At 36.0% G+C, this 27601-nt stretch overlaps 1 protein-coding gene across 4 annotated transcripts in view; it reads right to left on the reverse strand.

Moving 5' to 3' along the window:
- Positions 1-3418: 3418 nt before the first annotated feature.
- The window catches only part of BicC (protein bicaudal C), a 35249-nt gene continuing 11066 nt past the window's right edge, over positions 3419-27601 (reverse strand). For 2 of the 4 annotated variants that reach the window (XM_074181999.1, XM_023173591.2), the window contains 8 exons: positions 23292-23504; positions 20893-21123; positions 18140-18533; positions 15981-16257; positions 13728-13903; positions 11041-11282; positions 8317-8626; positions 3419-4743 (listed from right to left, as the gene is read on the reverse strand). In XM_074181999.1, the coding sequence (XP_074038100.1) occupies positions 4634-4743; positions 8317-8626; positions 11041-11282; positions 13728-13903; positions 15981-16257; positions 18140-18533; positions 20893-21123; positions 23292-23504 (1953 nt within the window). In that variant the 3' untranslated portion in view covers positions 3419-4633. The remainder of the gene's footprint in view (positions 4744-8316; positions 8627-11040; positions 11283-13727; positions 13904-15980; positions 16258-18139; positions 18534-20892; positions 21124-23291; positions 23505-27601) is intronic. The other 2 variants (XM_023173593.2, XM_023173592.2) reach the window with 2 other exon arrangements.

Genomic DNA, 27601 nt, shown 5'->3' on the forward strand with positions numbered 1-27601 from the left:
TTCCTTATTTATTTTTTCAATATGTATCTAATATGTCTGATGGTTTTTAGAATAGTGATGTTATCAACACGAAGAAACTACTTTTCAGCCCTGAAGAAGAATTTATTTAAAATGCAAACGTCGGCAAAAAACAATTGTTTTTTTAAGAAAATATTGATCCCGTTAAGCAACCAACCTTTCTTCGCCAAATTATTGGATCACTGAACTAAGTAACTTTATCTTTATTGTTTTTAATGAATTTACTAGAATTATCATTTATTCTATAAACTATGTCCGATTCTTTGCTTTTTAAAAAACGAGTTATTATTAGTAGGATCAACAAATTGAAAAAGAGTTACATAATATTTAGTATCATTCTTGGAAACTGGATAGACCTGGTTCAGAGGTTGTTTCTGCAATTTTTAGAAAGAATTGAGTCAATCATTTCCACGTCGTAACTATTGTTGCTAGCAATATGTTTTACGAAAATCAGTTATCTTCAAAAATTACTTTCTGAAAGTGGAATATTCAATAGCCTGTGGATCATAATGGAATGCCACTACTCATGTTGATATTACGATTACGATTACGAAAAATAACAATAAACATGAATTTGCAATTTTTCACAAACCATCGTACCCAGACATTATCATACATAATTCCTCCACACACCCTCACCAACATAAAGTTGCTGCATTCAATAATATGCTTCACAGATTATTGAATATTCCACTGTCTGATAGGGAGTTCCAGAAAGAGCTGAATTTGATCAAACAAATCGCGGTTAATAACGGGTACAAAGTAGATATTATAAACGCTATTCTTACGAAAAAACTTCAAAAGCAAGCCATGGACTTGGTCTACCCATATTCAAAATGCGATAACGTCAGTTATAGGACATTGGCATATTTGGGTGAACCAACCAGGAATATCGCCCGTTTTTTGAAGAAAGAAGGCGTCGTTAAACGTGGCTTACAGAACGAATAATAATCTTAGTAAATTTATTAAAAACAATAAAGACAAAACGTTGTTGGATAGATCAGGAGTATATAAACTGACTTGTGGCTCTTGTCCAAAACTGTATATTGGCCAAACTGGAAGAACATTTTCCCAAAGAATCAAAGAGCATAGAAGCAGTTTTATAAATAGAAAGACCAATTCCACATTTGCAAACTACCTATTAGCAGAAGGACATGAGTTCAATCAGGAATACGATGTGTTACATTTAGAAGAGAAGAGTTTGAAACTCAATCTTCTAGAATGTTTGGAAATCAATAGATTCAGGAATTCGGGTAATTTACTGAATGATCAATTAGAATTAAATAACTCTCCGTTACTGAATATTTTTTCAAACGGAACAAGACACGCCCGAGGAAGCCATTGTATGGCGAAACACGTGTTGCGTTTTTGTAAAACTATCTAGTGAAAATCACATAATAAAGTGTTTTTAGAATACGTTAACTGTCATTGATATTAATTATCGCAACTCGGTACTAGCTTGGCTTATTAAAGAGAGGATTGTATTCATCATTCATCCAAATAATGAAAGAACTCATTTAAAAACTTAATTAAATATTTATTGTAATGGAACGGGAAAATACCTACTTCAGGAATAAACTTACACTAAAATGTTGATGAAAAATATAATAAATCACCAAAAACTCACATTATACAGCCACCCAGCAGGATCGAATAAAAGGAGATGTGCTGTATCCTTATGATCTTGACCTCCTTCAACATTTATGAAGATTTATACGCTAACATTGCAACTTTGATCCGGTCACTGTACTAAAGTAAAATGCTCAGTATACAATCCGTACAAAGTTTGCGTATTTGGAGATTGTTTTATATTTCTATATCCTATGATCGTATCAATTTGGATGTCTACGAACTTTGAATATTTAAAGATTGAATTCTGAATACTGAGTGTTTTTTGTTTCAGAATATTGGAGTTGAGGTTGGAACATCTTTCAGTTCATGTATTTACTTGAATGAATTTGAATTATTTTATGCTTATTTTCCATATTTGACAATATTGAAAAGAGTTTCACAGGCAATCTTTGTTTTCTTTGGTTCAATCTGATTAATATTATTCTCATCTGGACTGGGAACAAGTATGTCGTGACTGAAAGTAGCTTCATTGTTCTTTTCTTCAAATAAATGTTCTAATTTGTTATTGGTATTTTTTAACTGTTCCATAAGTTGGATGCATAAAAATTCAATACTGTCCACTCTCGTCGTAATACAATCTCGATTGGTTGAGGCACTAGTTGAACACTCGTCATTGGATAATGTGAAGTCTTTCGGATTCGCAAACTCGGGATACCTCTTGATGATTTCTGCTTCCAATTTGATTTTCAAATCTGATACTTCTTCATTAATGTCGATGTCGATTTGACGTAGGATTTTTGTAACTTGATCCTTGTTGAGTTGTTGCAGAAGTTTAACCATCTTTTTGTAGACAGTGTTAATGTTTTTTTGGCGTCACCAATTGTAGTCAGCATATAACTATTAATAACTTCTTCAATAGAAATATATTTAAGAAGTTTTGACAACTATTCAAATTGATTTCTGACAGATCAATCAACAACCTCACACACATTGCCATTGAATTAAATTGAAAATAATTTTCAGCTAGACAAATCTTTAAATCTAAAATTTCATGTTTAAATGTTACATTAACGTGGTTTTCGTCCAAAAGGCATTCAACTAACTGAATTATTTCTATTGGCGGAATACTAGGAAATAAATTTTGGCCATGAAAAATATTAATTTAGCAAGAAAGGAAAGTTTTGGGTTTCTACTTCTCCATCTTGGTACAAGAAAAATGCAAATCTTCCAAAGAAAAGAAGGAAGAAATCAATTCCATATAAAGATGTGTAGATCATGCAAAGAAGTAACTTTCAGACACAAACTAAAAGAAAAAGCTCTCTCGAATCAGTTATTTTCATATAAACATTGAATTATACGAATATTTTCGAAATAAATACTTTTATATGAACGCTGGATTATACGAAAAACACTTTTCTCTGTTCCGTTTGTATTCCAAACATTCGTATTCGTATCAGCTCCTTAATAAAGCCGATGTATTTGTATGGTGAGTGGTCTTTCAGGTCAGTTGGTAAGAGAACAGCTCTGCCGAACTCTAAAAACCTGATTTGGACCCCAGCGGAGCAGGCACAAATTATGTGCTCTGCTGTGTCATCATTTACCAAACAGAGGCGACACACACTGTCTTCCGACAGTTCGAGTCTCTGCATATGGTTATATTGGTAGTGTAGTAGTGAAATAAATTTGAGTTTAATTGAACATTGTATTCCATTATTATCAAACCCACGGGGAAAACGTAACACTTCGTTACTTTCACTTTCAAAGCTATGAACAAATTGCAGAAATTGACTTTTGTGTTCGATTCTGTCGAAAAATGAAAAGACACTACTAGAAGTAACAATATTTAATTGATGCATTAATATACCAGTACATTTAGATAATAATTTGACAAAAGTTTCAATTCATATATTAAAAATTATATCGATCAAAAACTAGAAACATAAATCAAAACTTTTGCTTACAAAATCAGTGTATATAAAATGCTTAAAAGTAGGGTAATAAATAACTATAATAATATAAGTAATAAATATATATATCTGATTATTCTCAACATTACAAATATAAAATATCACAATCATCCAGTGTAAAAACAGGACAACAATCATTTAAAACGCCATACTACCATGAATAAAATGTAAGCTCAGCATTGCTCTTCTCACTCGACCAAAATTAATTAGTTAAAACACTCAATGATTTGATGTTTTAAATAATAATATGCCCACTTTGGAGTCAAGTACTCCCGGTGAAGTTTTAGTTCATAATATTAATATTTTCATATGGCATGAAGTGAAGGTAGGTAAACAAATAAATTCAACTGAGAAAAAAAGTGAAAACGAAGACGGTCATTCGTAATCCATATTTGCTTTAATGTTTGTTGTTCTTACACAAGTAGTCTGTTCACTCTAGAAACTATCAACTACGGCAACATGGCCGAATGCCATCTCCGTATACTGAATTAATAACGTAAAAAGCACATTTAAAATTGAATAGAAATCGTTTGTTATAATCATATATAACCAACAAATAGTAACCATTGTGTGATGTAAATTCGCTAAATTTGTAAATCTCATTTTAAAACAATGGTTGCAAACAGCGACATCTCAAAACTTTACATGAAGCAGGATCAATTCTGGCATTTCTAAAATATATTTTCCTCACTTTCTCAAGAATAAATTTATTTTAATATCAGCAGAAACCCTGCTTACTCACGAAACATCGATTTCTAATCCTGTGGATATGAAATATTCGAAAGAACTATAGAAAGAGAATATACCCTTCAACCTAAATGCAATGACTTAACATCATTTTCATAAATATTCAATCAATAACACAAAAAATCTCATTATCACACACATAACTAACGGTACAAATGTGAAATCTATTTTTTCACTAATAATAAATCCGAAACATACAGTTCGATCAAGAAAATTACATACCTAATTAAAACAAAGAAACGTCACAAATAAATATTAGAAAGAACATTTCTTCTCGCATAATTACAATTATCATATTCATTCATAGGCAATTATTTATTCGAAAAATCTCACCAATTTTCACTGGGGCTTCCGTAATTAGGAGACGATTTGGCTGTAGGAGAGTTCTTTCTTTCCGCACCTGGAGCCGCAGAAAATGAATTGGATCTTTTGTTCAATTCTGAAAATTATATTAAACTGTTAGAGCATTTATTTACATATTTTCAACAGACTGATCATTTATCATTATTTTTATTTATTTATTTTTCAACGGCATCATCTAACGCAGTGGTCGCCAACCTGTCGATCGCGAGCTACCGGTAGCTCGCGGAGACAATTCTGGTAGCTCTCACGATTTTAAACTGCAAAAATCAGAGAAGCTTCCGAAAATTCCACAAAAAAATCGAATTGTCATAATATTTAACATAAACAGCGGCAACGTTGCGGTGAAAGATCTGCCGCTGACGCCATCAAGCTAAAATCGGCTAGAACCGACCAGCCGGACCAGCGCGTTAGTGTTCGAGAACGATCTGGATTGCTTTGAACGGGATAAATACGCACGGCGCGGCGACATTGCGCTTAGTTTAAAACTGAACGCGTAACCAACGTCCAGCGGTTGGGTTAATAGAGAACAACAAAAATAATATTATGGCAAGCAGTTGTAAGAAGGTAAAGACATACCACTTTCATTCGGAATGGGAAGAACAATACTTTTTTACAGAAGTTAAAGATAAAAATGTGTGTTTGTTATGTAATACTTCGGTCTCCGTTGCTAAAAAAGGAAATATTGAGAGACATCATAAAACTGTACATTCTAATTTTGAAAAATCATTCCCACTACATTCTGCCGCCAGAAAGGAGAAACTGAAACAGTTAAAAAAGCAGTTAATTGGACAACAATCAATATTTTTAAGAACAGTCGACAAAAATGAGGCTGCAACTGAAGCATCGTACCGTGTGTCCCAGATAATTGCACCAAAAAAAAACCTTATGAAGATGGGGAAATGATAAAACGGGCGTTTTTAGAAGCTGCTGATTCGTTATTTGCCAACTTTAGAAATAAAGACGAGATAGTTTCAGCTATAAAATCTATGCAACTTTCTGCTAATACAGTGATGAGACGTGTAGAAGTAATGAGCAATGATATTTTTTTACAGTTAAGAACTGACTTAGATAACTGTGTTTATTTTTCACTTCAACTGGATGAATCGACAGATGTCGTTGACACTGCCCAGATGGCCGTGTTCGACAGGATGGTTTTTAGTGATTTTACGATTAAAGAAGATCTTTTGAAGTTCATTCCACTGAAAGTACACACTACTGGACATGAGTTGTTTTCTCATTTAAAAAATATTATTTCTTCCGAGAAAATTCCAATATCGAAAATGGTAGGCTTAACAACCGATGGCGCTCCAGCTATGGTGGGTTGTGATAAGGGTCTGGTGGCGTTATGTCGTAAAGATGAAACTTTTCCGCAATTTCTCTGTTACCACTGCATTATCCATCAACAAGCATTATGTGGAAATTTCCTGAAAGTAAACAACGTTATGAAACTGGTGGTAAAAATTGTGAACAAGATTAGAGCTCAAGCGTTACAAAGAAGATTATTCAGAACCTTGGCCGATGAAGTTGACTGTCAATACGGGGACCTACTCCTTCACTCTGAAGTCCGATGGTTAAGTAGAGGACGGGTGCTGAAACGTTTTAATGATGTCCTATCTGGCATAGTTCAATTTTTCAAACAACGCGATGAACCGACGCCGGAACTAGAAAATTCAATCTGGCTTAGAGATTTTGGTTTTCTCGTGGACATTACAGAGAAATTAAACGAACTTAATTTGCAGCTTCAGGGGAGAGACAAAGAACTAGCGGAAATGATTTCTGATATAAAAGCATTTATCAAAAATCTGGAGTTTTGGGAACAAAACCTAATTAACAGCGATGCCAAGCATTTTCCTATTCTTTCAGAAAAAATATCTCAAAATCCATTAGAACCCTATGACAACAAATATCATGTAGAAATAATTTCTACCTGAAGAATAACTTCAAAAATCGTTTTAAGGATTTCAATGAAATGGCTTTAGTAGCGCAGTTTGTTGTTTCACCCTTTATGGAAATTGATATCCAACAGTTTGCAACTTGCGTTATGCAGAACTTTGGCGAAGACATCGCTGCAACAAAAATGGAAGTCACTGAGTTTCAAAATGATTTAGCCTTAAAATCGTTAGTCTCAAGTACTGAATGTATCTGGCCTATTGTAAGTAAAGACAAATATTCAGTTCTATGCCGTGTTGCCTTGAAAATGAAAGCATTATTCAGTTCAACCTATTTGTGTGAATCTTCTTTTTCCAATATGAAGTTTATTAAGAACAAATATCGCAATCGACTTACAGATGAACATTTGGATAATTGTATTCGAATGGCTGCATCAAATTATACTGCAAACATTAAAAAAATTATCGATGAGCCTGAGTGTCAGCCTTCTCATTGAACGTGCTTTTTTATTTTTCAATGTTTATGTTCATGATAGTGCGTTACTTTTTTGTTGTTATTATTAACTATTTTTAAATCATACGTGACATGCCGTTGTGGCTGGATAAAAGTTTGTGTTTATTTTTCAAACACGTTCATTTGATAGGTAGGAATGTAGCTATGAACAAGTACGTACTGGTAATATTAGTTATTTTGTTATTAGTTTATTATTAGTACCTATGTATTATGTATTACCAGTTAAATAGTAAAATAAATACATATAATGATAAATTAACTGTGGATTATTTCATTTACGTTGCGTTACGTGGTTTCCGTGTGGGTAGCTCGCTGTTTATTCCAAAATTAACAAAGTAGCTCAACACATTGAAGAGGTTGACGACCACTGATCTAACGCTATTAAAAATTCCACAAAAGATGCATTGCTATTAAATACTTATATGCAAAAATTGTAATAACATTTCAAAAATAATTAGTGTCGACTAATGTTCGTTAGTCGTTGTTTTTTGTTAGGTTATCTTCTATCTATACATTTCTGTCACTTTCGAACTATTCAAAACAAGAAAACGACTTTTCGGCCTTAAATGTGAAACTAAAAATACTATTATAAACAATAGTTATTCTTCGAGTTCATTAATTCATTTCAAATCAAATATTTCAGAAACAATTTTTAATCAGATCACTAGCCTCAACAGAAATTCAGTCAGATAACCAGACATAATAAGTATTTTAGCATGCCATTCGGACTCGGTAATTCTCCAGGTACTTTTCAAAGATTCTACAAGGCTAGATCCCAACTCAATTGTATGTTTTTTGTTGACCATTGAATATATCAATATGAGGTTTCAAAAGTTACTTCGCAAATCGTTCCATGGCTCCAATTAAATGATTAATAAGTCTATATAATGAAGTCCATATCAAACCATCAAAATTTAAATGCATATTCAGTATTGATCAGTCACGGATTCACAAAATCATACGCATCACTGAATTCAAAAGTCATTATTGGTCTTCGATACTTCTGAAATTATACAATATTTTTACATGTGGAGAAAACTCTTGTAATTTCCCACTTATAATCTGAAATTTTTACGGTAACGCAAAGGATGCATTTCCTTCAAAAAAATGTTTTTTGCTTTTTTCGAAATTAGTTTCACACCCAACCAAAATGTTGAAATAAAATTAAAAAACTTTCAGTCCATCACACCAATGCGATATCGAAAGTAATGAACGGACGGTTAACAAGCCATTATTAATTACCAACCTGATATTGCCAACAATATTTTTCTGCGAGCTCCAAACGCGTTTATTCCAATTTCGATTAGATCCTTGTCAGTTAAAGTCGGAAATGTAGTCAAATCAATTTCGTGCCTGGTGAACAAGCCGATGTATCTCTCAAGTCCTAGCGAAGTTAGCATTGTCGGTAAATCAGTCCATTCCGAGGACATCAAACAGTTCAATATGTGACTGGGAGTGTGATCCAAGAAGTTGCTCGTATTAAGAGAAACCGAATTCGAGAAAGAGTTGCAGACGTCGCTTCGTTTTGTCGATGGAGTATTCCATACATCTTCCTCCTGGAAAATTTTGAAACAATTAAAAAAATAACCACCTAGGATTCACATGAAACTCAGCACAGATGTTCATTTTATTTTGAACGAAAGGCGGATTTCCACCAAACGGACTCGTATGCGATTCCAAACACAGAAACACAAAACTTGTTTCAGTTTCGAAAACAAACTTGAAACTCGAATTTCATCAAACACACAAAAACTAGTCTGAGTCGCGTGTTTTTTGTTGTGAAATGTTTATATCGCTTCTACTGCATCAACAGTTTTCATCATGCCTTCTCTAGACTATGTTTTTGTAATGTGCTGCGATTCATTTATGATAGCGAAACCATGATACTAGATGAGATAATTGTTGAAAAGACGAATAGATTATGAAACGGATAGCATTTTGGCAGACTCGATAAATGATGACATAGGAATGAATGATACTGATATCATAGTATCGTAATTTTTGAAGAATGTCCAATAACGAATTTGAGAACTTTTCAAATGTACCGGTACCAAAAATTTTCAAACAGGATACACATTGCATATGCGTTATATCTGAATAGTTGCTTGTTGTTGTCGCCGACACCTTTTGATATTTCCGACTGCCGACGGGACATTTTGTTCTTGACAAAAACAGTCGGCCGTGACACAAAGTCTCGAAAATGTTTCTTATTTTGACAACTCAGTTGTTGTTTAGTTGTCGTTTTGTCCGTTTGGTGGAAATCTGCCTTAAGAAATGTGTAGAATTTTAAGTTTCAATGAGCCTGTTTATTAGTATGCGCTATGTTCTGTTTCAGGTAGTATAGCATGAGGGTTTGCTGGCCAAACTTCGAAGCTATGGCTTCGGATCATTCCTAAAAGTGGCTGTCGACGGATACCTCTCGAATACTCTTACCATCCACGATGGTGTTCCTCAGGGATCTATACTGTCTCCAACCCTCTTTCTATTGTATATCAACGACTTATTGAAAAAACCAAGAATCCAATATATTGCTTTGCTGACGACAGCACACTTGTTTCGTCATTCCATTTGGATTCCAGGACATCGCAGCGACGGATACACATTTTCATCGGCAGCAGAAGGTTGCATATCCTAATGAGGATCTAGAATTAATTTCGAATTGGGGTGAAAGTAACCAGTTTCATAAACCCAGGCATCGGTTTTCTACAAAAAGATGTATGTCTCCGAACAGGATATAATAATGTCAGGTCAGTCAATTTCACTTTCTGCTTCGCTAAGTTTGTTGAGGGTTAAAATGGACACCAATATGTCTTGGCACAATCATGTCGCAGAACTTGCAAAAGCCGCTTCCCAAAAGCTTGAAACACTGCTCCGAATCAGAAAACTGTACACACCTCAGCAACTTTTGATGCTTTATAAAGCTCAGATCAGACCTTTTTTGGAGTATTGTTCTCATATACGGAGCTCCACCCCTAAGCATGCCCTGAAGCTGCTGGATTCCATCCGAAGATGAGCCATCCGCCTGATTGGAGACGCGAACATCACTTGCAACCTTGATAGTCTGAAACACCGAAGAAAGGTTGAAGATTTGTCTCTCTTCTATAGATACTTCCATGGGAAGTGTTCAAGTGACTTGACACATTTGATTCCACCAAGAGCGGTACATATCAGAAATACCCGACGGACTGTGGCTGCTCTTCGTTTTGGGGTTCAACTCAGTACACCTTGAACTTCACTGTTCAAGAACTCTTCCATCCGGAAAACTGCGTTTATGTGGAATAAACTTCCTGAGAACGTTTTACCAAATGAATTTAATCTCCAGCGATTCCAATCCAACGTGAATCACTACTTTCGCTCAGGCACCGCTCTTAGAGCGTCTTTAGGATTTTTCTGTAGTGCTTGTGTTTTGCCTTAAAAAATTAGTTTGTTTATATATTTTCATAATTTTAATAGGTTGTATTTATGGAATAGAGGTATGAAAATGAAAAGGCTCGAATATTCTACTACGCGTTTGGCTGACAAAATTATAATCAGCAGGAGATGAGTAGGTATGACTTAATCATATCCTGTATTCCAGAGATCTCAAATATTTTACTTGTTTACTGGAGTAAATTTCTTGTTTTCATCTTTCTTTTTCAAGATTTGAATAGCTGAGTTTATAAATTTCTACTATTACTACTTTTCCCCGATGTTTCCAGGTTTATTAACCTGCATGTTTGTTAGTTTTCATGTTTTTATACTGATGTTTCCTCTGCTATTGCGGCAGACATTATCGAAGGCAATGCGGCAACGGTGGAACGGACCGTTGCTGCAACGCCTTTGATCTGCCGCAGTAGCAGACGAAACGTAAGGTATAAAAACCTGCAGGCCACGGCTAATGAACCCTGAAACTTCGGTCAATTCGTGAAAGCCTACCCATTATACTACTACTTTTGTTTTTAATTTAATTTTAATGAAAACAATGCCTTACCTTCTTGCTTTTCAATTTATCTGCCAGACCAGCTGGGCTAGTGTGGCTGATGAAGTATCCAGACCAAGAGTTATTGGGAACTCTGTAGGAACCTGGTTGTGGCCTACTTTGCATCGCTCTGATACCCGCTAGTTTCTTGTTTTCCACCTCTGAGGCACAAATTGTGTTATCTTGTCGTTTATCCACCGATGGTCCATGATAGCCGGGAGAAAAATTCATATCTGACAATACTAAAGATATGTCTAAAGAATATATACTAATAAATGTGAAAGTTAGTGAGGATGGATGTATGTCTGTATGTTTGTGGCTCTTTCACGCCTAAGCGACTGAACGGATTTAGATGGAACTTTACATAAATACAGTTCATACATCAGAATTACATATAGGCTACAATTTACAAAGGTTTTGTGTAACTTTGGTCATAATATTATAACGATAAGTATAATGTAAGTCGGAAAAATTCATGATACCGTTGGAGTAACATGCAGATAATGTACCGTAAGATTGTTTACGTTAAATAATTCTAAATTAAAGTCCGCGAATGCATATATCTACCTCTTATGTGGTAGCCACTACATGCAAAATACTGAGCCATAAATATAATTAAACTGGATAGATTTTTTACAATGCAAATTTCAATATATCTGTCAAATTCAGTAAGTCATTATGCGTCACGTCTACTGTAAGACGAGGAGGGACAATGCACGGGACGGTCTGAGCAATCTCCGAGAACGCGGGCAGACGCGTGAGGGCATACGTCGTTGACGGTTGTGCTAGTTTTGCAAATTTGTTTATAGGTAACATAATTCTATTCTCGAAGCTATTCATCGCTTGGTGCAGAGTTGGCATATTTTTCATTTACTGTATTTTTAAAGTAAAAATATATATTACTAGCTATTATCCGCTCTTATATTAATGTACAACCGAGGCTACTGAACCTTGAATCTAGAATGCAGGTAGGTTTTTTGTATAGCGTAGATAAGCATCAAGAAAGAGAATCAGGAATTTCCATCCCCAAGGGGGGAAATGGGGGTTCAAAGATCATATTGAATTTCCTCAGTTTTGAAAATGGAAATTGGGTCGATGAAAAATATTGTATTTGTATAAAATGGTCTGTCACGAAACTTAATGAGACAAACCAAACTCTACGCGCGGGCAACAAGTAGTAGAATATAAACTCAAGGAGGTATGAGTTCAGAAAGTAAACGAATTTGTAGTTGAAATGATTAAAGTTTCACATTACAAAAATGAATGAAAGTTGAAATTTATTGGGCACTTTTTGAGAGTTCGAATAAGCTGAGTGAAAATTATGATTTTTTTCAGTTCATTGCAACGTATTATATTCTTCACCCTCACAAGTGTTTCTATTTATGATTTACATAACTGAATTTTCTCAAACAAAAATGTTATATAGGGTCTTCCAACAGGGACTTTCTAACAATGGATAAAGGCCATCTTGTTGAAGCTACCTCTGTCAAATTAGTTGTCATTTATTCAGTCTGTGTTGCCAAATCACCATGGACGGATATAGCAATCAACAACACGTGCAAATACTGAAACTGTTTTATCAAAATGGGTGTTCTGTTCGGGTCACGTACTGCGCGCTTCATCCATTTTACGGGTTTCATAATAGTTCTATCTGGAAGACTATTCAGTGTGGTGAATGGATTTGAGTTCACCGGGTCAATAAACGATCGACCAACACACGTACGTCGACGAAATGCAAGATATGTCGAAAACATTGCCGCCGTCTGTGAAAGTGTGCAGGAGAATCCGAGACAATCGATTTCACGTCGCTCACGAGAACTCGGCTTCTTGCAGGCCACAACATGGCGAATTTTGCATCGTGACTTGGGCCTGTACCCGTACAAAATTCAACAGACCCAGGAACTGAAGGTAAACGAACATACATAATGACGGGTGTTCGCTGAATGGGCGGCTCTGGAGCCGTTGGCAACTGACCCTAATTTTCAAAGAAAAATTATCTTCACCGATGAGGCCCATTTCTGTATGAATTGGTATGTGAACATACAAAATTGTCGAATTTTGGACGATACCAATCCACATGAGATCCAAAAGCGTCATCACTGTCAATATCGAGCACTATAGGTTGATGATTATCAACTTCTTTTGGCCTGAATTGGAAGATCTAGGTACCAACGACATGTGGTTTCAACAGGACGACGCTACGTGACACACAGCTCATGGTGTCATGGATATTCTGCACGAGCGATTTGAGGAGGATCACATCAACTCCTCTCATGTGGAGGTGATGTGAAATGGCCCCGTTAGACTTTTTCTTGTGGGATTTTCTCACGTCGCAGGTGTATACAAATCACAAACCACAGTGGTCCTTAAAGCCAACATAACCTATACCATGGGTCGAATTCACCCTGATTTATGCGCCGGAGTCAGAACAAATTAGACGTTTCGGATACGCTTCACCCAGAGAAGCCGTGACGATGTTGAATTCCACACATAATGGCTCATTTCAAACGAATAAATAATTTCATAATATCTCACACACACACACTTTCTATTATTTGAATTCAAAGATAGGATGCGCTTAAAGAAATACCCTATCTGAAATCCAAATAATAATTTATCGAAATATATAATATTTCATATTATTATGTAATGACACGAAATTAAAAAGTATGAAGTGGAACGTGAACAACTTAACTTACCCAACTGTTGAGATTGAGTTTCCGGAAACTGTCTGAAATTGGAGTTTCTCGGACTCGATATGTTACTGGACAGTGAGCTGTTGTTACTAGAAATTGCTGAAAATTTACCGGTTTCAACGTTGCTTTCAATTCCTGTGGAAGTTGTAGTAATCTGATTCTGGGTCAGCGATTGATATCTGAAAAAATAATATATTGCGTTTCGTAACATTTTTGAGATTTTTAGCCCTTCAATTTTTGTTAAGATTCTGAACTTTCTGTAGCAATGCGGTTATTTGCTAGTGCATTTTATCACGGTGACATGCTTTGTGTAGTTGTAACGATGGATACTTTATGTGTATTACGGAACCGTAGCTTCAAAAACCTCTAAATTTCTGTGTTTTATTATTATGAATTAGCAAATATCCTATTTTCATTGGGATGCAAATAGTATATTTCTTAAATAAGCAAAAAAATGTGTCCGTCATTATAACAATATATGTGTCCCATAATTATCAATTATTCTTCAGAAATGTTCTGGTGGAGAACTTAGAAATATTGGCTACACTATTTAAGGATTATCGTATCCACCATAAATCCAAATTGATGCGAATTTTGACGGAAAAATGACAAACTATTATGACAGTGAATTAGAATTGGTTCTGTGGATCAAACCATTGTGGCAACATTGTTTGACTAATAAAGAGGACATTCAGAGTATGGAAGTATAGTTGAGTGGTTATAAATATTAGTAATTTATAAAAATATTGATGTTTTGGTAAGTTCTGTGAAAAACTAAACATTTAAATTTCAAGGAAATGAATATTTCGAAATGAAATCCCGAAACACTCATCTCTCCGAACTACTTACACATTAGGTTCTGGTAAATGCCTACCGGAAAACAACTACTTCCCCGGGTAATACCACGCTGGATATTGAATTATATCCGAGAGAAATTCATGAAATATACCACACAGAGCTTAGTATCGCAGATGTTTCTCGTTCATTCAGCAGCAGGACCTCGCTGAAATTATTCGACTAGATCACCTACAGACCGGTTTCGAAGTATTTCCTCTCATCAGTGCAAGACAAATTCGACCCAAACAGCAGTGTGCTTCGGACTCGATTGATTTCAACGCGGCTCGACATGCATTTTTCCTCATAACATAGTCCTTGTTAATAATTCCAACAAAATGAAAATTACTACTGTCAACGTGAACTAGAATCGTGATAAAACAAACGAATACTCCTGAATAACAACAGCAATGATGCCTAAATTCGATGCAATGAGTAAATATTATCGCCATACGTCTATGCTGCCGTCTATGTCACGCACACTATTTCTATGTTTAACCATAGTCAGAGATCCTCTTTCATCCAACACGAGATTCATCACTTAATTAGGATGAGCGTTGGACTCTGGAGCGTTCTAGACATTAGTGTATAATTTTATTTCTGTGACTCCTGTCACTAATTTCATAGATTCACAAGACACTAAATTATTATGATGTTCAGGGTTAGCACAATTTTTCATTCCTGAATAACATCAGTGCCAGGGTGACCACATGCGGTAGATTTCTACTTTTTCGATAGATTTTCAACATATATTGAATTGCAGTAGATGAATTTTCGCCGGTAAATTTCAGTAGATTTGGATAAGATGCCTTGGCGATAGAATTTTTATTTCAACGTGAGTGGCGACATCTACAGCAAATGATATGAATTCATTGTTTTTAGGTTCTGCCCGCTTTGATATACAGAACACAAAATGGATACAAATCATAAAACACCCATTTCCCGATTGCTTGTTACTGTTATCTGAATATCTCCGACCAGCGACCTGCGAATAAAGGAAGAAGAAGAAGAAGATAATAATACATAACCTCATTTCACTTTTCATTCTCAGACTTGCAAAGTATTGAAAGTTTCATTCCAAATATGGAAAAATTTCTGTCTTTGAATCTTGCAATCGAATACTTGTGTTCAAAATAACCAACAACAAAAAACCAATTAGTATTTGACCACGCCCATTGGCCATACCCGTAAGAAGGCCAAGGCATTCTAGATTCAGTGATGTTATTCAAATGACTTTACAAGCACCACCTAGTGGTGTAAAACTCAAATTTTCACTATGTTGGTGCTCTTCAAACTTCAAATCAAAGAGTACACCACTTCAAATATATTGCAGTAGATTTCAGTATATTTTCGATGACAACGTGGGAGATTTCTCAAATAAAATGTTATCACGCTAATCAGTGCTTCTGTGCCAGTACTCACCCGCTAGTTGCCGATTGTTGCATGACGTTGTACAAGAACTGCGGCTGCTTCGTGATACCCACGAAAGGGGGGCCCGTGGGAATCGCAGGATACTTCCACGTGGGCGAAACTAGAGGGCTGACCAGCGGCGACATAGGGTGGACGTTGTTGTTGGTGGCTGCTGCAGAGGCGTATTGGGTGGGAATCACCGAAGTTAGATGATATGAAGGAGGAATGTCCGCGCAGGTGGGTGAATCGTCGAATCCGAGAATCATATTGCGAGCCTTGTAAATGTTACCTATGAACAGAGTGTTGGAGTGAATGTATGGAATAGATGAAATATTGTACCGGGTGTCCCAACAGTACGCATTTGCTCAATATGTCGGTAATACTGAGATATCTGCTTTTCTAGTGGAGTGTTTCAAATAATTTTGTGGAGAAATACTGAAAGCTATGTTTTTAAAACAACAATCAATGAATAGGGTCTCCAATAAATTTGTCATTTAGTTCAGATATATTTTTTAATCAAGTTAATGAAAATGAAGTTTTATAATTTTCATTACCTTTTGTTGAATAAGTCTGGTGGTGCGCCACTCGGTAGCTGAAAGGATGCTACATTTTTTTTCAAATGAAAAGGTGGATCTTATGATACATCATTTGATATGTTTTTCAAGTCTTTATTCAACATTTTTTCATTCTTGGATATCGGATTAGTGGTTTCTTGGTAATTATCAGTTTTACATTCGTTTTAAAAACATGTAAAAAACGATAAATTTCATAATTTGGAATCATAATTCCAATTTATTCCAATGAATATTTGGAATATTCACCGTTCACTTTCTAAAAATAGTGGAGTTTGCTTGAAAAATAAATTTTTTACATAATGATATAGGTTTCTGGGGTAATTCTGTTTGAAAAAATCTTATTGTATCCCTTAGCTTGGGAAAAGACTGGGCTGTATACTTTATACCTTAGATACTGTATACTTTAGATTTCAGGCATGCCTACAAAAAATATAAGCGTGATCTAGAGGAGCCATTCTTACCTGTGGTAATGAAGAGGTTCCTCATTTGCTGAAAAGTATCATTAGATGAAAACTGATTTGGGTTTGTCAATTATGCAAACGAGTAGACAGGCAGACGAGGTCCCTCAGTAGAGCCCACTAGATCACCTAACATGACGCCTCTAGATGTTATGTGAATCAGTGAAGTGTGGCAATTCGTTTTTCATTAAGGTTTCTTGTATTTGTTCACTATATTGGTGAGATTTACTTCAGTGACTGTTGACTCAGTGGAGATAAGGTATTGCCACTGTAAAGACAGATTTCCACCAAACGGACAAAATCACAACAAAGCAGTAACTGTGTGGATTTCGTAAAAAAAACCTGAATTGCCAAAATAAGAAACATTTTGAAAACTCTGTGTCGCGGGCGACTGTTTTTGTCAACAACGAAATGTCCCGTCGGCAGATGGAAAGATCAAAAGGTTTCGGCGTTTTGTCTGTGGACACGGTCGGCGATAACAACGAGCAACTATTCAGTTCACTATTTTGTTTCGGTGTGTGACTTCATGTGACATTATTACTTTATTCAAAGTGTTGATTCGTGGTAGGTAAACTTTTTGTTAATCTCAGTTCTCCATTCATCCATATGCCATGATTTATTAAATCTGCCATAATTGTATCCGTTTAATGGTCTATTCGTCTTTTTAACAATGCCCTTATACAGTCTCTTTGTTTTTTTGCTTCCGCTTCAAATTTTCTATTATAAAAAACCACAAGCCATTATAAAAGCATCGCCTAAAGAAGGCAGAAAACGCCAGAAAACATTTTACAACAACAGACTAGTTTTTGTCTCTTTGGTGGAATTCGAGTTTGTTATCGAAACTCAAACAAGTTTTTTTGTTTCTGTTTTTGAAAACAAAACTTGTCACAAGCAAGTGCGTTTGGTGAAAATCCGTTTCAATAATTATAATATCAAACTGAACCTGCAAATTCCAGTAAACCTTGAGAATCACGTATGATTCAAGAATAATAACACCTAGATGCCAATTTCATGGCTGACAGTTCTATCGCTGTTGGGAAAAAGCGTTTTATTGCTGTAAAACTCTGTTTTGGTGGCCCTGCCTCCAATTTTTTCATTATTTCATCGGTTTGAAAAAATACTCATTATTAATCCTTACCAGCATTCTTCTCCACGCCCTTGACAACACAAGCTTTGGTGTTCTGCTTCGCTTTCTGCCTGATATTGATCACCACATCGCAACTAGTCTGAATTTCCGAGATCTGATCCGGCCTGGTCCTGGCGATCGTTGACTCTTCCGGGAGGTCGAAGATTATAATTAACGGAAGGCTGCCCAGGAGCAGCTGTCTCGCCCTGTATACGTCGTGGATATTGCCGGAGATGTTGACGTTGCTCTTCTTCAAGCTCGGAATGTTCGGGTCTTGGGCGTCCGGAAACATTATCTGGCAGCTGGTATACTGGATGATGAGTTTGAGATTGGCGTGGTTTTTCCCAAGCACGATCTGGTGGTGGTGGGGAGAGATCTCCATTGACATCTGGACTGGGATTTGGTTCTGAAAACGAAGGCAATAGTGGAGACTGCATTTTTGTATAATCAAATAATTGAGGAAGCAAAATGATTTCTTGGTTGTTTGAAAGTGGTTCAAATAATTTCGAGCCTAAATACACAACTTCAAAAGCAAACTAAACTTCTCTGAAGAGGTGGAATATCTTGGTACTATCCTCGACAGGAAGCTAAAATGGAACTCTCACCTACAGAGTAGAGCAAAAAGAGCATATGAGCAATGTCGGAGAACAATGGGTCGCACATGGGGTCTTCCATTTCGTGTGATCACCTATATCTACACTGCAAAAATAAAACCTATGTTAACGTACAGGGCCATTGCATGGGGACCGAAAGTTCTACAAGCAACGGCCATCTAAAAATTATATCAAAGAGAGCGATTGGCTTGTTTGAACATCACAAGAGCTATGAGAACAACACCAACCACGGCAGTGGAATTAATTACTGGTCTGACCCCTCTCGACCTGTACGTTGAGGAGGTTGCGTTAATAGCCATGTTACAATTGCGCACGGCTGGTGTAAACCTCGAAGAAGGAATGGGTCAATTGAGACAGAACCTATGGCGAGAAGCGCTTACTGCGCAACCTCTGCTGCAGGCAGATTTAATAAACAAAATACAAGTGATACAGAACACAGAGTCAGATGCTACAAATGCAATACGCATATATACAGGCGGCTCAAAAACCAAAGAAGGCACAGGATGTGGAGGAAGTGGTTGGTATCTCAATCGCCACAAAAGAAATAACCAGAAAAGGAATTTCTGGCAAAAACATAACAATCTGCACTGATAGTAGACAAGCCCTATTAGCCCTATTACCTCAGGGCTAGTACTAGAGTGCCACCAAGATTTAGCCAAAGTCTTGGTAGATAATGACATCATCCTGAGGTAAAGGGCACGACAGGAGTAAAGGTAATCGCATTGCCGACTCTTTATCCAAGAAAGCGGCTGGACTTAGAATTTTAGGACCCAGTGACACCTACGGCCTGATGACTTTGACAATTGCGGAACTAGCCAAACGCCACACCCATGCTCAATCCCTAAAGAGATGGGATAGAATTAAAGGATGCAGTCTCAGTCTTAACAGTAGGATTTCTGACTGGCCGCTGTCAACTAAGGAAACACCTCCATAATATGGGGTTAGTGGACACACCTCTATCCAGGATGTATGAACTGTCATTCGTGTCCTATACGAGTGTCCGGAGTTATCGTCAATAAGAGAGTGTGTGTTCGGCGAGTCCTGGCCTACACCTACCGATATAAAGGAGATGTCTCCTAGTGACCTGTCCACCTTCTAGGAAAGGACAGGATGGACGATGACCTAGGAAGACAACTCCTCGAGATGATGTACAATGGGTCACATGTGGTCTAAGTGCTGTAGGCCTACACACACCCTCGCTACTCTACAGATACACAACTACGTGATCTTCAGTGGTGCCTTGCATTTTGTGGACAGTGGAAGCCCATGACAAAACTGAAGGTAATATCCTTCTTTCAGCCGTCCCATAATTAAACTTTACTGGAAACTGTATGGCTTCAGGGTGGATAAGATTTACGTCATCTCTTCCAAAGTTATTCGGATCGAGAGCGCCGTTTACCGATCCTTTCAATACGTCTCAAAATTGGAACGCAACATATTGTGGTAGTTGTGAAATAATACGTGACCCGCCGTTTTGTAGCTGCGGCTATTTTAAATTTGCATCTTATTCAAAGTGTACTACTATTCTGCTTGTCAAGCCCCGTCATTTGATACCCATATTGAGTTAGTTGTGAAAAAATATGTAATCCGCTGATTTGTAGCTGCGACCATCTTTGATTTACAGTGATATAGAATTTATTGAATTGTATTGTCATCAAAACTAAATGAGTGTACCAAATATCAGATCAATCTGTCAACAGGAAGGAGGTGAAACGTCAATTACTAAATCTGACCCAAACAAAACACGGCAAGCTGAATAAAACCATTTAAAAATGCAAAAGCTCAACATATTATTAGAGAATTTGAAGTATCTCAAAGAAATTCAAAAATAATATGAAATATTTCAAATCATTATCTAAAAAAAAATTGTTTTTAAAAAGAGTTGGAGATGAAACATGAAATGTAATTTTATACTTTCCACAATGGTGAACTTTCTTCAAATAATTTCTCCGTTTTTGATCCAGACAGATGCTATTTTGGCGTTATGTGATAATGCTCTTCAGCCAAAACAGTCACCAAATTTATCCTCATTGGGTTTTTTCTTTGAACCTTTCAAAGCCTTCGTATGGGAAACAAACTAGATAAAAAATGTACCGTCAACCGGTAAATTTGAATCTTTCCTCTAACTTTACAGTTCAACTACTCCCTTACCGCCAAATTTTCGCACATGTACTCCATCAGAAGAATAGTGGCCCGCTTGACTTGCTCTACCTCCCACTCAACTCCTTTGACAAGCACCAGAGTAGCGTGGAGTTTAGGTCTGGTCTTGAACATCACTTGGACTCTGTATTGATCTTGAATCTTAACAACGTAGGACGATGTCGCATCTATATTCTGGGTCATTATCGGCAATTCGAAGCCGAAAATCAGCGGAATCAGTTCCTGAAACGATAACGAATTATTAATAACCTGACTTCGGAGTTAGAATCCCCCTCAGAGCAGATTTTACTGTGATGATAGGTGGACTGAAACACATCGTAGGTTAACACACAGATGGCGCGACTAGTGTTGAAGCCATATGATTTTTTGTTAACCCTAACCTTCGAAAGACACGTGCACAATTTGCAAACCAAAGTATTGGAAGAAAGACTTTACGCATTTGCTGCACACTACACTTTTTCTACGGTAAATAACTGCTTAATAGAAACCACTAGAGTCCAATTAGTGAGTAACTTGTCGTATTAACAAATTATACTTACAAATAGCGTAAACGCTGGAAACAAAACTAATAACTCGGCTTTTATTTCGTATTCGTTATATATTCTTCACCACTCAAAAACAGATGTATCGACAATATAATTTACTGCCTCGTGTATTTTGTGTACAAAATATGGAAGTGTTTGATTGAAAAAGGTAAAAGTTTTATTGTTGGAGACGACTGGAGACGTAATCCCGCTATGAGTCTCATCAGTGGTACTAGGCTTAACCTCGAATGCATTGTTGGACTTCCTGAGTAGACTCAGCAAGATATTGAATCCGTTGTGGGGAACGCGAAGTGCCAAATACATTGGAACTATCAGTTCCTTACCCTCAGGCTCATACAAGCTAAAATGCTTGATGTCCTTCTCGACCACCGGAGCAAGAGGATATTTGCGTGGAGTTTTCAGCTCCTGGCAAAACGAATATTTTCTGGAAAGAGGAGAAGATATGGATAAAATATCGTGATTTTCTCTTCGAACTCCACAGACTCTTTCCAAACCACTCTGTCAAGATGGTTTTTCTGATTATTGGGGTCATTGGAATACATTGTTGGACAACATGTATGCGACTTCTTTGAATTTCCTTCTAAACCAATGTTCCTACCTGAGTATGATCTCAGCTTGGGACCACTCGATGTTATGTTATCGGGTTCAAACATGCTCTGCCATTCCTGATTTGCCTTCCCCTCGCTGTGTGTGTTTCTTGTGCTCGGCAATGGGAACTTTCAATGGCCTCTTAGTTTCATCGATATAGGATTCTCCGCACTCACAGGGTATCCGTTAAATGCAATTCTTGGAATCGCAATACATGTTTGGTGGCCTGGTTTTCGTGAGGCTGCTACGGATAATGTTTCCGGGTCTGAAGCAGGTTCTGATGTTGTACTTAGAGATCCAATTCTAGTTATCCTTTCCGATAATCCTCTGATGTAGGAAAGTGCCAACACTGGTTGTGCTGGCACTTTCAAGTGATTTTCAAATCACTTGAAAAAGCTAATGTCTTAGCGTAACCTGTGGTGATATATTTTTTAAATAAAGTTTGTGGAGATCAAATCGTTGAGGTGTAGTTTTTGAAAATACGTCTAAGAATGGCAATTCGTTTTGAACTTCCTTCTCCATTGTGAAAGTGATGGAAGGTCTTACGCTGTTGATGTATTTCAGAAAGGCGTCTAGTTCAGTACTCCCATGGTTCCATATTATGAAGATGTCGTCAACGTGTCTCAATCAGTATGGCGATCCCATTAGTAATCCTTCATCTTGTGTGTACTAGGATACACAGTATCCTAGTAATTCTATAATTACTTCTATAGCTAAGTTCTTCCTCTGCATGATATGGAGTGCTTCTTCGACCGGAACGTTGGTGTAAAGGCTTTTTGTTCAATTGTTTTATTTTTACTTTTATTTACTTTTATTTCATTTCACTGTTATTTCATTTCAGGGTTTTTTTGCTTAATATAAATGTTTTTTTCAGCTATTCTTTTTTAATTCTTCTTTTATTAGTTCTTTCAAGGATTTCAAAACATATAATATCAGACAATGGAAGTGCTAACTAATGAAAGTCATCATGAAACATTGTCAACCACCTTCAAACAAATAATAGTATGTTAGAATTAGTAGAATTCATCTGGAGACAATGGTTGTGAAGACCTTCATTAATGAAATTAGTATTCCTGTAAGTGGAGATGTCTTCTCTGACGTTTGTGGTTCTGCCTAGCACAACAATTGACACATTTTTGAAATGTTATCAAGTTAGATGTTGCAATCTGTAAATATGTTACTGGGTAGATTATTGATCCGTAACTGTGTCCTAGTCGTAAAGGGTAACGTTTTGAATATAAAGAGTTAAATACATACCCTAACGCGACTTCTGGCGTTTTCGACTCCTTCGATGTCTCCGGAAATGGAAACCTGGTTGCTTTTTTCGGTGGGATTTGAACGATTAGAGTCGGGAAAGTGGACGTGGCACTGCGTCTCTTCCATCACCCGTTTGATGCTCAAACCCCCTTTTCCGATTATGTGAGAGTGGTCAGTGTAGCTGACGTCCATTTTCATCGTAATGCGATTACACTGAAAAACAAACTTGGTTGGGTGGAAGAGCAATTTCTGCCTTGTAATTCATTCACGGAGAGAAATTGAGTCTTGTCGTTTCAAGGTTCAGAGCTACTAGATTGTTTCAAAAGTTTTGTCCGTTTCAATGTCATGTGTTTTTGTAGCTCAATCTCTCAATGAATATTTATTCTACTGTGTCATGGTATATACCGTGTTAGGAATCACACGTTAAATGGTAAGACGAACGGCAACTTCTGAGAGTTGCCATTCGTATGGGGGCGACAGCTGATTAACGGAAAAACAGATTTTAAACAGATAATGATCGATATGTTTTGTTTTAATGTTCTGCCTCTTTTCAGCTTATCACTGTATGATGTTGAATGGGTAGGGTGAAAATAATACTTCTCAATTTATACAACTTTTAAATTTTGCCTCTTTCATTTGGCGCGTTGGTTAAAGAAATTTCGTTCCGGAGATTGTAGCACCGAAGATGAGCCTCAAATTCGTCGACCTACAGTAATCCAGGACGAGGATTTGAGGACTCTGGTAGAGACTGACCCATCAGAAACGGTGCGCGGGATGATAGACCAGGGCTGAAGTCTCCAAAAATGGTAAAAAGTGAAAAAAATAAAGTAGGAAAAGGAGTTCGGGAAATGGGAAGGGGATGAGTTTTTAAGTGTAAAAAATGTTTATCTCGATTTCCAGCAAGACTACAAGTCCTATAGAAAAAAGATAAATTTCAAAGTTGTAGGTAATAAAAAGATCTACAACTTTTGTATCCACAATTTTTTCACATAACCTCAAAATTTATGTGAAAAATTCAAATAACCAAGATTTTGGTTTTAATTTTTATCTCTTTCAAAAAAATTTGTTTTTCTACGAAATTTGGTGAAAACTTACCTTTTTATGACCCAAGTACACTGTAATTTATTTGATTTGAAATATTTATTTTTTCACTTTATTTTGACTTAACATCAAAAAAAGCACCCTAATTTTCATTCGAAAATTCTCGCGTCAAAATATCAGATTTTTTCAAAAAGTCGGTGTGCTCTTTGTCTGTTGAAATTACTACTTTCTGATGATGTAAAAAATACATTACTATATGTTCTCAGAAAATGCAAAAAATCGAAAAAATTCGAATTCGAATTTTTTTTAATCATTATGTACAATTTCATCAAAAAAAAATGTGATTGCTGCAATTTTATTCAGTTAAAAAATGTATTCATTAAATTCTTCAATAAATTACATTTATGTCATAGAAAATCTCATAAAAAATAAATATACATGTGAATCCTACTATCGAATTTAGATACTCATTAATTATAATATTTTTATAAACCCTTTCTGTTATTATGAGATACCTACAACTTTCCCATTTAACTTTTTACCATAGGATCGGAAATCGGGATAAACCACCATTTTTTACCCTTAAAAACTCACCCGGGTGAGGACCAATTATGGTCGTTTTAAGTATGTCCAGTTCAGTATATATATATATATATATATATATATATATATATATATATATATATATATATATATATATATATATATATATATATATATATATATATATATAAGGGGGGCAAACCGCGAACACGTGTTTCTGGCTATTGGCCTCATCAGCGCCTCATCATATATATATATATATATATATATATATATATATATATATATATATATATATTATATACATATATATATATAATAAAGTAATTTCATGAAGTGTCACCTGTCACCTATGGAACGTGAATATCATTTTTTTGTCTAGTGTTCAACGTATGAATATTGGAATTTTTATAAAATTTATCAATATTTTTGAATATATAGACGCATACTTCAAGAATATATAAACTTGCAAGAGGTAGAATGTTATAAGAAGGAAAAATATTTCTACATGAATGATCGATCATAGGAAACTCCTGCCATTAGTTTCAAAATTTTCATCCCTTGCATGGATATTATTACCCCACAGACACAACCCATATCGTGAATTTACTTGAGAGTGATAGAAAGTTATCAACTGATTTTGTTTCAGATATCTAAAAAGAAATGTGATGCTACCCAACTTTTGACATTAACTGTTCACATTGAAATTTCCAGCTGAGAAATTCATCAACATATACATTTTACGGTTCCTGCAGTACTGTCCTTCAGTTCATTATCAGATGTGAAAGTGAGTTTTTGCCAAAACGTTTCTCGTATATAGTAGGCAATTAATTTGTTTATATATATATATATATATATATATATATATATATATATATATATATATATATATATATATATGAAATCTAGAAAGGTTAATGCAGTCTAGCTGCTGGAAAATAATTCCATGAAAATCAAAAAATAAATAGATAAGTACTCTTTGATCATTCCCATATTGATTTCAATTTAAGAGCCACCGGTATACAGCTGTTTCAGCCTATTGGGCATCGTCAGTACCGGGCAGGCGGTCCTCGATTGAAGACAAAATGAGAAAAAACCAAGAAAGTACTTGATAAAAATAGCTGCGTAAACGCAAGGTGGTTCCACTTATGTTTCGCTTGCGTTTACGCAGCTATTTTTATCAAGTACTTTCTTGGTTTTTTCTCATTTTGTCTTCAATCGAGGACCGCCTGCCCGGTACTGACGATGCCCAATAGGCTGAAACAGCTGTATACCGGTGGCTCTTAAATTGAAATCAATATGGGAATGATCAAAGAGTACTTATCTATTTATATATATATATATATATATATATATATATATATATATATATATATATATATATATATATATATATATGTACATTTAATTTTTCTTCTAGACGGTTATCATCTAAATCTAATAGAATTAACGTAAAATCGTCAGCGTATGCTGAAATATTCTCTATATCATTAACGTAGAGCATAAAGTGGATAGGACCTAAAATTGACCCCTGCCGCACTCCCATATAGAGTTTGAGTTTTTCTGAATTTTTTGTTATTATCCCATCATTATATTTATATATAACTAAAGTAATAGTATCATCAGGAGATATGCTGGGAAATAGATTCTGCACATCGTAGAATATTAATTTTGCGTCGTCTGGCAGAGTTATTTTCTTCATTTTATTTATCAAGTCATGTGAATGAATTTTTTGAAAATAAAGTTTGTGAAGATCAAATCGTTAGGTGTAGTTTGTGAAATTACTATGGATTAAGTAACGGCCGAATTAATCAGAAAAAATCTATTTAGGTCTAAGTTAGACCCTGACTAACCTAAATACAACTGCCATACTACTGATTATTGAGATATTTAGGAAAAAATATTTATTTCACACCCTGAATCTAGAAAACGAAGCATTACCAGACCTATATTGAACGAACTTTTCGTCCTAGAATTACTCACGTATAATTACGTAGTTACATGTATTTACTACAATTCACAAGTGTATACACAGGGAGAGATCTTATCGCCCATTCTTTGGAACATAGTTCTGGATAACCTGATTAATCACCTCAACAATAATGGATTCTGCACAATTGCATATGCAGATGACATAGTTATCTAGCAGACCGGCAAATTTCTGAACACACTGAAACATGGTGTAAGGAACACTCACTGTCGATCAATCCCAAAAAGACTGAGATGATCTTTTTCACCAAGAAAAGGGGCTTGAAACCTCCCGAAATCTTCAAAAGCTAACTAAACTTCTCCGAAGAGGTGAAATACCTTGGTACTATTCTCGACAGAAGGCTAACATGGAAATCTCATCTACAGAGTAGAGCAAAAAGAGCATACGTGACTTATGAGCAATGTCGGCGGACAGTGTGGTCACCTGGATCTACACTGAAATAATAAGACCTAGGTTAACGTACGGAGCCATTGCATGGGGACCGAAAGTTCTACAAGCAACGGCCATCCAAAAATTATATCAAAGAGAGCGATTGGCTTGTTAAAACATTACAGGAGCCATGAGAACAACACCAACCGCGGCTATAGGATTAATTACTGGTTTGACCCCTCTGGATCTGTACGTTAAGCCATGTTACGATTGTGCACGGCTGGTGTAAACCTCGAAGTAGGAATGGGTCAATTGAGGCTGGGTCTGTGGCGGGAAGCGCTTACTGCGCAACTTCTGCTGCAGGCAA

This window comes from Leptinotarsa decemlineata, unplaced genomic scaffold, assembly GCF_025532065.1.
Source record: "Leptinotarsa decemlineata unplaced genomic scaffold, Ldec_3_MD MMD2_P_RNA_scaffold_2, whole genome shotgun sequence".
In the NCBI taxonomy this organism is placed as follows: domain Eukaryota; kingdom Metazoa; phylum Arthropoda; class Insecta; order Coleoptera; family Chrysomelidae; genus Leptinotarsa; species Leptinotarsa decemlineata.